Raw genomic sequence first — 12,017 nt, 5'->3', positions numbered from 1 at the left:
TTTAATATGAAACACGCGTGCGTGAGTTAAGCTTTTCTTTTGTGTTTTTCCTATCCGAACTCGTTTTCACAGTAGGCACTGGGAGAAGTTTGACAGTTCTAGAAGCCAAGCAAGATGGCGTCCGGCGTCAAGGTTGCATTGGAAGAAAAACTACTAAAAGCGCTGGATCATACGAGCGATAAGCGGCAACAGACACGTATTAGTGCGTACGAGCTTATATCGGTGAGATTTTGAAGCACAACTACAACCACGCTTTGCTTACTACACACAAGATGGCGCTACTGTCAGCGTTGGTGAGATCGCTCAAGAGAGAAAAAAGGAAGGTACGAATTGGTGCTGCAAAACTTATTCCACTGGTGGTGGTTCAGTGTGAGACAGGGGAAGAAGCTAGTGAGATCGGACTGGTACTGAAACCGACGCAGACGCATCCAACGCTAGGTCATTCATCTCGATCGGACCAAAACTGAGCAAGCTATCGCCGATTTTCCACGGGAATGCTGCGTTTTTTCTCTAAAACTGCGTGAGGGGGTGGAGGGATCGGGTTGAGGTGTTCTACAAAAAGTTGCGCGGGTCAAAGATCCTTCTAACGGTACGTGGTACATCTCGATCGGACCAGGAATGGCCAAGATATCGCCGACTTTCCACGGGAATGTTTTGGTTTTTCCTCAATAACTGGGTGAGGGAGTGGAGGGATCGGATTGAGGTGTTCTACAAAAAGGTGGATGGACCATAGACGCATCCAACGGTAGTTCAATCATCCCGATCGGATCAGGAATGAACGAGTTATCGCCGATTTTCCACGGGAATGTTTTGGTTTTTCCTCTATAATTGGATGAGGGGGTGGAGGGATCGGATTGAGGTGTTCTACAAAAAGGTGGACGGGCCATAGACGCATCCAACGGTAGGTCATTCATCCCGATCGGACCAGGAATGACCGAGTTATCGCCGATTTTCCACGGCAAAACTGGGTTTTTCTTCAATAACTGGGTGAGGGGGTGGAGGGATCGGGTTGAGGTGTTCCACAAAAAGGTGGACGGCTCAAAGACGCATCTAACGGTATGCGGTACATTTTGATCGAACCAGGAATGGCCGAGTTATCGTCAATTTTCCATTGGATTAACTGGGTGAGGGTGTAGAGGGATCGGGGGGCAGTGGCGCGGTCCAAGGACGATTTCGCCGATTTAGAACCAATTTTCCTAGCAGGACCGACTGGTAGTAACAGAAAAGCATGAATTCGAGAAGGTAGCACGGATCGGCCGAAAATGTCCAAATTCAATCTTAAAATCCAAAATCAGTTTTAAAATCCCGAGGCAAAATTTAAAGTTGAATTTCAGACTTAAAATTTCCAACCCAAATTGAAAACTGACTTTGGATTTTAAAACTGATTTTGGAAATTTTTGGCCGACCCGAGCTACCTCTTCGAATTCATGCTCTCCTGTTACTCCTGGTCGGATTTTGTGGCAAAAATCTGGAAATTTGTGCAAAAATCTGGAAATTTTTATGCGGCAAAATTCGACCAGGAGTAACAGGAGAGCATGAATTCCAGGAGGTAGCAAATGGAAGTTTTAAAAGTGGCCAGAAAATAATTTTCTTTCCGAGATGTCAAATATTTTTCCGGCACATTTTAAGGGCGCCTTTCAATTTTAAGTTTTTATCCTCATTTTTGTTTCTTTCTTGAAATATCTTTCAAAAAGACCTCCAAACGTGATTTTTATTATAGAAGGGGACCAAGGAGGATTTTCCAGTAACCCCCGGGAAATTCCGCCAGTAGCATTCCCGTGGAAAACCGGCGATATCTCGGTCATTCCTGGTCCGATCTAGACGTTGCGCATACCGTTAGAAGGGTTTTTGAGCCGCGCATCTTTTTGTAGAACACCTCAACTCGATCCATCCACCCCCTCACCCAGTTATTGAGGAAAAACCAAAACATTCCCGTGGAAAATCGGCGATAACTCGGCCAATCCCGGTCCGATCGGGATGATTGACCTACCGTTAGATGCGTCTACGGTCTGTCCACCTTTTTGTAGAACACCTCAACCCGATCTCTCCTCTCCCTCACCCAGTTATTGAGGAAAAACCAAAACATTCCCGTGGAAAATCGGCGATAACTCGGCCATTTCTGATGCGATCTTGGCATGCGGCATAACGTTGGATGCGTCTCTGGTCTGTCCACCTTTTTGTAGAACACCTCAACCCGATCCCTCCACCCCCTCACCCAGTTATTGAGGAAAAACCAAAACATTCCCGTGGAAAATCGGCGATAATTCGGCCAATCCCGGTCCGATCGGGATGATTGACCTACCGTTAGATGCGTCTCTGGTCTGTCCACCTTTTTGTAGAACACCTCAATCCGATCCTTCCACCCCCTCACCCAGTTATTGAGGAAAAACCAAAACATTCCCATGGAAAATCGGCGATAACTCGGCCAATCCCGGTCCGATCGGGATGATTGACCTACCGTTAGATGCGTCTCTGGTCTGTCCACCTTTTTGTAGAACACCTCAATCCGATCCTTCCACCCCCTCACCCAGTTATTGAGGAAAAACCAAAACATTCCCATGGAAAATCGGCGATAACTCGGCCAATCCCTGTCCGATCGGGATGATTGACCTATCGTTAGATGCGTCTACGGTCTGTCCACCTTTTTGTAGAACACCTCAACCCGATCCCTCCACCCCCTCACCCAGTTATTGAGGAAAAACCAAAACATTCCCATGGAAAATCGGCGATAACTCGGCCAATCCCGGTCCGATCGGGATGATTGACCTACCGTTAGATGCGTCTACGGTCTGTCCACCTTTTTGTAGAGCACCTCAATCCGATTCCTCCACCCCCTCACCCAGTTATTGAGGAAAAACCAAAACATTCCCGTGGAAAATCGGCGATAACTCGGCCAATCCCGGTCCGATCGGGATGATTGACCTACCGTTAGATGCGTCTCTGGTCTGTCCACCTTTTTGTAGAACACCTCAATCCGATCCTTCCACCCCCTCACTTAGTTATTGCGGAAAACAATACCATTCCCACCCTTCACAGTTTTAAATATGGCTTCACATGTGGACCAAAAATTGGACACTTTCCACCTAGGACCTCCCCGAAAGGCTGAATTAGCCATTCCGGTCTATTTACTGATATCAAGTTCGATTTGGTAGGACAACAAACATGGCCGCAAGTTGATTTGTGATAATTGAAATCGAAACAGATTCGATCAATAGTTTATTGCTCTGCTGCTACGTAAACCTCCAACAATCCGGGCAATGCACAAAAATCCGTTTGCAGTAGAAATGTATTATCAACGAAAAAAAAAAAAACATACAGATACAAGTGATAATTCACGGCACACACGGTACAACACAGACACACATGTGCAATAACACTTCCTTTACGGATCACGCTTTGCTGCAAAGAGATGCTTTGGGACGGCATTACTACTAGTACTCCCGTTTTCAGTAGTAACTGCAGCGTGTTCCGCCATTGATTCTGTGCTCACTATAATTGGACTGGCTTGCCCATGCTCCAGACTGGGTAGGATGATTCGATTCGGTTTTCGAGCGGCTTCGGCAGCCGTCTGTGCTCCAGCTAAAAATGGATTAAATGGTCGTTTCTCTTCGCGGTCACCACCACTGGACGATTGTCGCTCGATCGGTCCGGATGCGATGGATCCGTTACCACTTAGCGGTGGATTGCTCGACACTTGCTCAGCAACCTCAAGCGACGGATGGCCGGAAAGGTCCGCTTCAACTTCTAGCGCAAGTGATTTTGGATTGTTACGTTGTTCTGTTTCCGTTGCTGTTTCTCCTTCCGGTTTTGGTCCATTTACTCCATTTACCACCGGACTATTGATTGAGTTCCCATTACGTATAGGTTCCCGCTGATTTGTTCCGTTTGACGTTCCATTCTCCCTTCCGGCCGGCGCAGGGAAGGACACATAACTGAGCGGTGTCGACATACTATGATAGATATCCCGCTCACGAAGATACTGATCGTACACCCCATCGCCGCGTGACAACGGGACCAAAAATCCATTCCCATGACCATTCTGTAGTACCGTCTCAGACGGCGCAATAGGATACTGGTGTTGTAGTGGATGGTTGTGATGGTTCACCAGGGTCGTTGGTTCGTACGGATGCTTCGGGTACGTCACCTCATCATCCTCTCCATGCGAAATGCCCACATGATTCGTCCGCACATGGTAGGGAAAGCTCCGATTAGCTCTCGAAGGCCACGTTAACCAAAGGAAAGCTAAATGCCCAGCAAAAGCTACCGTACCAAGCGCTCCGTGCATGACGGACTCGCGCACCCAAGGGTCGAGCACACTGACACCGAGCAGCGTTAGGACTGGTCCACTTAGAATCCACAACGATCCAAGCATGGTGAAGGGATAGTAGAATGGGGTTTTCTCTGTAAATTTCCGTATTGTGGCCGCACAGGCGTACATGAAGAAAACCCACCCGGCACACCTTAGTCCGGCTAATCCGAACCCGGCAGGAGATTCATACAGATTGAGAACTTCGCCCGGATCAAACGCTTCGGCCTGGTAGATGTACAGTGAGACGTACACTACCACATACAGATTGATGAAGATGGTAATCTTGACTGTGGAGCAAGTTTTCAGACGTGCCCTTGTGATGGTGTACCCTAAAAAAAAGGTCGTCCAATGGAGAGTGATTTGTGGTCTAAGGACTCTTGAGGTGGAGTTTCTTACCCTTCGCCATTAACAGCAGCAGCAGCAGAAAAGAGATCTCACTAGCGCTCGTAAAGATGCCTCCAAAGTTAGGGAACGGTCCGATCCCAGACACGGCGTACTTGGTCCAGGTGACACTTAGCAGCAAGATACCGAACCACTGCAGAAGGACGCTCAGCGTAAACAGACGGTAAGTGCAGTGATACAGATGCCGTGCCTTTAGTTCTACAGCGCAGATAAATACTGCCAGAAGCAGCATACTGTAGGCAATCGATTCCGCCAACAGAATTGGAGGAATATCTACAAGCAAAAGGCGTAATATTTCTCGTTATTTCATATTGATTTGACTATCTGTCAAATCGAACTGTCATTTACTTAACGTTGCTATAGCAACTGTCGCGTTCTATCCAGAATAGCTACTTACACATCTCATCAGCGGAGAAATGCTCGTGCCAAAAGTCTCCCGGCGGTCCATTCGTCATCCGGAACCGATACTTTACGTCCAGCCCCTTGCCCGCTCCGTCACAGTTTGCGATCGCTATGTACCACCAGCGTTCCCGTGAGCTTGTGAAGCTTCCAAAGTTACTGCAGCTCACTATGAGCCGGGTTTCGTACTTCCCCATCGGTGCTGCTCGTCGCAACCGTGTCCCGTTCGATGGTGGATCGTGTCGTTGCTCTCCTGCTTCATCCGCTGCGGGAAATAGTTGCTCCACTAGCAGTCGATAATCGGTACTGTTCTCGAGCAGGTTCACCTCACCATTATCACCTGCAAAGGCGCCTCCTTGGATGGAGCTCGTGGACGTTAGTAGTATCTCGTACGGGGACTCTTCCGTCCCATTACCGGTGGTGGAGGTATCTTCAAATGGGAATTCTGGTTCGGTTGTGCTTGTTTTCAGGAATTGATCGTAGTATTGTGGATCATCGTCCGGAGGTTTGATATCACCACCCGATCCGGCTGAAGCTCCACGGCCGGTGGATGGCGCGCGTGTAGTCGTGGTAGTGCCACTATTCCTTGGCAGTGGATCATCCGGCGATTCTTTCGGTGTTGGTGTACGCAGATGGCAACCGGAGTAGAGATTGTAGGGAGTTCGTGGGGATAGTGTAACGATCTGATTGTCTTCCGGGTGTAGGACGGATAGTTTCTCGGTACATGTCTGGAAGGAGAGAAAAAAATGGCTGGAGTAATGTCTCTACTAACATTGGTTTGAAGAAAGAATAATGGAAACGTACCTTATCTGTTTTGTAGATTGCTGGCCACTGTGTCCGATCGTCATAGTATAGGAGCAGCTTCAGCTCGCCCAGCTTCTTTTCATATTCGATCAAATATTCATACTTTCCTTTGCCAGATAGGAAACAAAACCTTGCCAAGAATGCCCAATTCTAGAAAGGAAAGAAAAGGGGCAAATCCAAACGAATCAATTCACCTTCCCTAGAGGACCTTGTGTTGGTACTTACATCAGATGTTTTGAGATGACCTTCGACATACTTTGCTTGACCAATCGGTATACTTCCACTGGTCAGCAGTAGCACGATGCCAACTCTTAGCAGCGTCATTTCTCTGCACAAATCCCGTCGCTTTAATCACCTCTTCCAAAGTCACGATATATTCAGTCACCTTTATCGTAGTAAAAACCAATATTTATGTTTCTATTTGAAATTATTCTTCACAACAGAACCCCAAAACTGCCCGGGGTTTTCTTTTGTAAAAGTGGCGCAAAGAAAACACACAACACGCACGACGCATCGCATCGTCGCAACAACCGATTTGTTGTGATTTGTTTGCGTTCTTTCCATTGAGACGGTTGTTAGGGAACGTCCGTTCGTCCCGGAGGGTTTGTTTTACCCGGCGGTGTAGAGCGTGTACACGGCACGTTGAACACGGGTTGATTACTGTCTTGCTAGGGGCAACCGTACAGTGCAAAGCACACATACCGATGTACAAAACAAATCGGTAAGGATGTTTTCAAACGTGTCGTTCGGGATCCTGGTCAAGAAAACGCTGAAAAACTCTAGCTCAAGAACTCGTTTTTGACGTTTTTTCACACCAAACACAACTCAGAGAGTTTTTTTTGTGCTTTAAATTTTACCCAAAAATTAAGTTTTTTTTTCCTAAAAAAGGACATATTTACACTTAATACTTCTTGAAAAACAACATCCCAAAAGCGCCATCTATTGCATTTTCCTTGTACTACTAAAACATTCTGGTCTATGAAATAGTGTGGGCCATTCCGGTTCGAACCTAGCAAAATAGTACCGTCCCTTTTTCTTCCTTCCGCTCCGATACTTTCGTTCCTTTCCGGTGTTTTTTAATGTTTTTTTTATGGCAAGGTGAGTTTTAGTGCGGTTTATAGGGTTTTGTACTTTTATAATTATACTTCAGTTTGGTCCTATTTTGACTGTCGTACAATAGATGCAAAAAATTGCGAGTAAACCTGAACCAGGTGGAATTTTCCGAGAAATTGTGCGACCCTCTTAGCCCCGAAAGACGCATCCAACGGTATGCTGCACGCCTTGATCGGACCAAAAATTTGCGAGTTATCGCCGATCTTCCGCGGAAAACCTCTCTTCGTGGAATAACTGGGCGGGGAGTGGAAGAATCAAGGTGGAGTGTTCGACACAAAGATGCGCGGTTCAAAGAAGCATCCAACGGTATGCTGCACGCCCCGATAGGATAAACAATGAGCGAGTTATCGCTAGTTTTCCACGCTGATTTTTCAGGGAGTTTCTGGACTCGTGGAACATAACACAAGCTCGACAGCACAGCAGCACGACATAAGCTCGTGGAAAATCTTTGTCTTAAGATAAGATAGCTTTAGATGCTTCAACAGATGACTCAAAGAGCCGTTGAAATGATAAATAAATTAACAAAGTAACAAACTAACGGTAGCTTACAACCATTCCAGACTTTAGCAACTTACTAAACAATTTACTTTCGGATATTTGGCCAACCCCCATCCCCAAAAACGATACACCAAAAACAAAAACGACTAATTTTACTTACTTTTTTTTTTCAATGGAAAACTGCTAACCTGCTCATTTGTTTTGTTTCTTTATTTATTACTATATGTTCATTGTTGGATGCTGTTTTGTTTTCTTGTTGTTTCTTCTTGTTTGCTTCATTATTAGTTTCGTTTTTCTTTTTGCTTCCTCTCTAGTTACTTTTGTTTCACTTGCTCACTTGTGGGGCTTTGCCACTTTTTGCTGTGATTTATTATTCGACCTTTTGCATTTTTTTTCCATGGTTGCGCATTTCTACTTATTACGGTTTGTAAGAGAGATAGAGAGAGAGTGTGAGAGAGAGATATATATATAGTAGTAGGATTGCTTCCGTGTTTTCTTCTGTTTGTGGCATGAAGAATAGGTTTTGGATTTTTGGACTTGTTGCAATCACACACCCTCCCCGGAAGATGGCGGTGCTGCACCTGTATAAGTTTGGGTTTATTATCCAGATTATCCACATGTTTCGGAGTTTTGGAGTGTATTTCCTTTCCAGTTTTTGAAGTGGTTAAGTTGTTTCTTTTATCGGTTTTTGTTTTCTATTCTTCCTGTCGTCTTTTTCTGTGATGTGGCTATTGGTTTTGAATATGTTTCTGAATGGTTTATCTAACTTTTTTTTTCTTTCTACGCTGCACTTTTGGTTTTCTTTTGCACCCCACTTCGTTTTGCTGCTTTTGCTGGTTCCGCTGTTTTAAAACTATCATCTAAAAGTTTTTCATTTTACGTTTTTTTTTGCGCTTTTTTGGGTGTTTGTTAATTTGCGTTATCGTCTAACTGCTTCTCTGTTACTTATTACTTTCGCATTTTTTTTTTTATTACACAGCTTTCGAATAAAATAAAACCAAAAAAACAAAATACTCTCGCAATACTACTTCCAAAAAACAGACCGAAACGAGACAAAAAAAGTACCGAAAACTCAGTATTTACTTCGAGATATCATATGGCCCACCAAACACAAAACACGATACCGTCTAGCCTCGTACCGTGTTTGGTTTTCGCTTCCTTTCTTTGATTATTTTCCTTTCCATTTTTCCCTCGCTTCCTTTTTTTCGTTCCTTCTGGTTCCGTTTTGCTACTACTTGTTTATTCGCTTACACACTACAGTACTTTTTGTTTCCTTCTTTTCCAACTTCCTTTTTTTTTTGTTTTTGGTTTTCATTAATCACTACTTATCTAAAGTGAACTGGCTGCTTTTGTTATATGTTTCGCACGATAACACTTTTGTTTTTTTGGTTTTGTCGTAATCATGGTTTTTTTTTCTTCTTTTATTTTTCCTTGTGCGTTCGGCTTCCGTTTTTTTTTTTTTGTCCCAAATGTTACGCTACAGAGCACTCGTTACAGGGTAATTATACTTTCGTCCTGTTTCCTTCGGGGTTGAATATAGAGAGAAATCGCTAGGAGCGCGCGCGCGAGAAAAGCGGATTCGAGAAAGCGAAATATTTGAGAGAAAAAAAAATCAAGTTTTATGTAAAGATTGAAGAGAATAGAGTTGTTTGTTTTACTTTCTATGGTTATGATGTTTTTTTTCCTTTTTTACCATTTGCAAATTGCTTATTTTTTCTCGTTTTTTTTTTCTTTTGTTTTGTTTCGTCATTTCTTTTTGCTTTACTTTGCGGGATTAGAAGATTAAATTTGCGCTAGAGAGTATGCGTGTGTAAATGTGTTTTTTCTTGCTTTCTTATACGTTTTTTGTTTTATTTTTGTAATGTGTGTTATTGTTTGTATGTATGCTATTCCTTTCGTTTCGTTCGCTACGTTAAGTAATTGCTACTATAGTCAATCATGTTGGGCCCATCTTGAATGATTTCTTCTTTGTTTCCTTAGTTTTCTTCTTCTAATATAACTCTTCGTTTTTCTTACCCTTTTCTTCTCTCTGTTTGGCTTTTGTTATTTTTACCTCCGAATTACGAACTCTAGGGGTGGGAAAACGAAACCATTTCTAAGCAAAACAGGCAGTGTGTGTGTGTGTGTGAGTTAATGTAACAAAACAAACTTATGGCACATAGTTAATGCTCGTTCGTACGACACATAACAAAAAGGGACGTTATTTTAATATGGGAGGCTTTGGCATGCATGAAATCGTTTTTAAATCATTAGCAGTTAAATTAAGCAAACTTGACTTACAAAAATAGTGTACGTAAAAAATGGAACACATTTTACAAGTGATAAACCTTAATGATTAAAAAAGAGACAACATTTAAACCTATTATTCGTGATTTTGCCTTCCTTTCTAGTGTAAAGTTTGTGTCTGTTTGTTGTGTGTTTGTTTTGTCATTTTTTTTTTGTGAGGATATACGCGCACGGTTCAAGATTAGAGATGGCAAGAGAATGTGAATAGAATTATGTGGACTATGCAACGTTTCTTAAAGGTAGTTGTAATCGTATCGTACTAACTGATTGGATTATGACACGCGAACCGCCCGCAAAAGTGTGGCCGCCAGTTTCTACATCGGAACTTCCTTACGGTTCTGCTACGTATATATTTATATGTATGATGATGCTTCTGTCTGTGTGTTCTAAATGGCTTTTCTTAATGAAGGGCGCCCTATGATGGATGATTAGGATTCATAAATAGTACATGTTTGTTGGCTGGGGGTTGTTGAGTTTGGATTTTTCGCATGATAATTAATGTTAAAGATTAAAGGGATTTTTGTTTTGCTTTCTTCGCTAAATGCATCACGCAGAGAGTAATATGAGCGCATCGTACCTTCCCTCCCGTTCTGGCTTACTTTTGATTTGTTCCGGTTTTTCTCTTGCTAGGTTTAGTTGCTTACATCGCTTTGCTTCTTGCACACTGATACATTCCGTTTTTTCACTCCCCTTTCTCGTTTGTGCTGCCGATTCGATTCCACCATTTTGATCACTTTACGCACTCATCCAATATGCTAACCATGTTCGCCATTTTATATCAGTTTCTACTACTATCGGCCTATACGATATATCCACTATTGGGAATGGGATTGGTGGTGGATTGGTAATATTATTACTTATCAATCATAATAATCATGATGTAAAATAAGTCTTCTCGAGTTTACTTGTTTACTTTACTGGGTATTTGTTGTGTGTGAGTGTTTTCTCTAACTTCTCCTCTAGTCTGATTCTTCACCTCTTTTAGTTTACACATATCCTTTATGTTTGTTCTTCTGGCTCCCGTAACATGCTCTGCATTTGTTTTCTGTTTTCCTTTTTTTCACCATGCAAAATTTTCCGAAATGTGTTCCAAAAATTGAACCTCAAAATCCCAAATTTGCAGTTTTGTTTTCTTTTGTTTGTTTGTTTGCATTTTTTGTTTTCGACACGCTTCACGGTTTATTAGCTACGTTTTGTTTTTTTGTAAGGCAGTAAATTAATTCATATAATACTATTATATATTTATATGTAATGTACGTGTAATGCATAATTTTTGCTGCTTTTTTCAAATGCGCGTCTTCCCTATTTCACTATTACACTTCACCCCCATTTTCATAATTTGCCAATATTACTTCATTTTTTTGGGAATTCTTTTGACTGTCGATTTCCAAAATAACAAACAATTCAACGCTATCCAGCCAGCTTTTCGCGGTTTGAGAATTCGAAAGGTTCGGTCTGGGAGGTTCAAGGATCTGAAGGAGCTAATCGGGAGCTTCCTTTTAGTGTCTGTTGCTTCAAAACCGAATCGAACAAACGGTCGGCAATAAACACACGCATACACACAAAAGTCAACATTGCCTTTTCGCGCTAAAGTTTGTGTTTTGCAGTGCGGTTTTCTGTTATCCACATGATTCCCTTGTTAGTTTTTTGCTTTGTTTTGCTTTGTTTTGTTTCATTACATTATCACAGTTGATATAATATTTCCTTTCCTATATTATACTTTGCGGTCGATTTGTTTTTGCTTTGTTTGTTTTGTGTCATATGTTTTTTGATTTGTTTGTTTTGTTTGCTCTGCTGTGTTTTTGTTGTTTTTTTTTTCTTTTTCTTTGGGACCCTTCGTTTTGTGTGCTGTTCATTATTTCTTACACTTGCTTTTATCTTTCTTTTATTATAGCTTCTAATTGCTTCCTGTTACTTGTTGCATGTTGCTGTTGTCCCACCGAGATTTCAGATTCGGTCTCTGCGTTCTTTTTCTCTTCAAGGTCTCTCTTGATATCGCTTTTTGTTTTTGGCTGTGTTCTGTGTTTACCTAAACCGTCTAAATCGGACACACTTTTTCGTTCTCTTGTGCTATTCACTAAGCAGCGCACTTTTTTTTCCTCTACGTTCTCTCTACTGATTATTGTGAGTTTGGTGTATATATATATTTATATATATTATTTTAATGTATATATATATAGATATATGTGTTTTGTTTTTGCTGTAC

General features: G+C 42.4%; 2 protein-coding genes across 2 annotated transcripts in view; both read right to left on the bottom strand.

Annotated features, from left to right (window-relative positions):
- LOC126568579 (histone H3.3A-like) overlaps positions 1-12,017 on the bottom strand; it is a 537,920-nt gene that overhangs the window by 478,533 nt on the left and 47,370 nt on the right. The window lies entirely within an intron of this gene.
- LOC126567897 (transmembrane protein 145-like) lies at positions 3,383-6,242 on the bottom strand. Its single transcript, XM_050224244.1, has 5 exons — positions 6,140-6,242; positions 5,915-6,064; positions 5,109-5,838; positions 4,706-4,984; positions 3,383-4,638 (listed from the first exon to the last, which is right to left on the bottom strand). The coding sequence occupies exons 1-5, from the start codon at positions 6,236-6,238 to the stop codon at positions 3,383-3,385; spliced, it is 2,514 nt and encodes an 837-aa protein (XP_050080201.1). The 5' UTR covers positions 6,239-6,242.

The sequence above is a fragment of the Anopheles maculipalpis genome, chromosome 2RL (genome assembly GCF_943734695.1).
Source record: "Anopheles maculipalpis chromosome 2RL, idAnoMacuDA_375_x, whole genome shotgun sequence".
NCBI classification, from domain to species: domain Eukaryota; kingdom Metazoa; phylum Arthropoda; class Insecta; order Diptera; family Culicidae; genus Anopheles; species Anopheles maculipalpis.
This window is presented reverse-complemented; position numbering and strand designations above follow the sequence as displayed.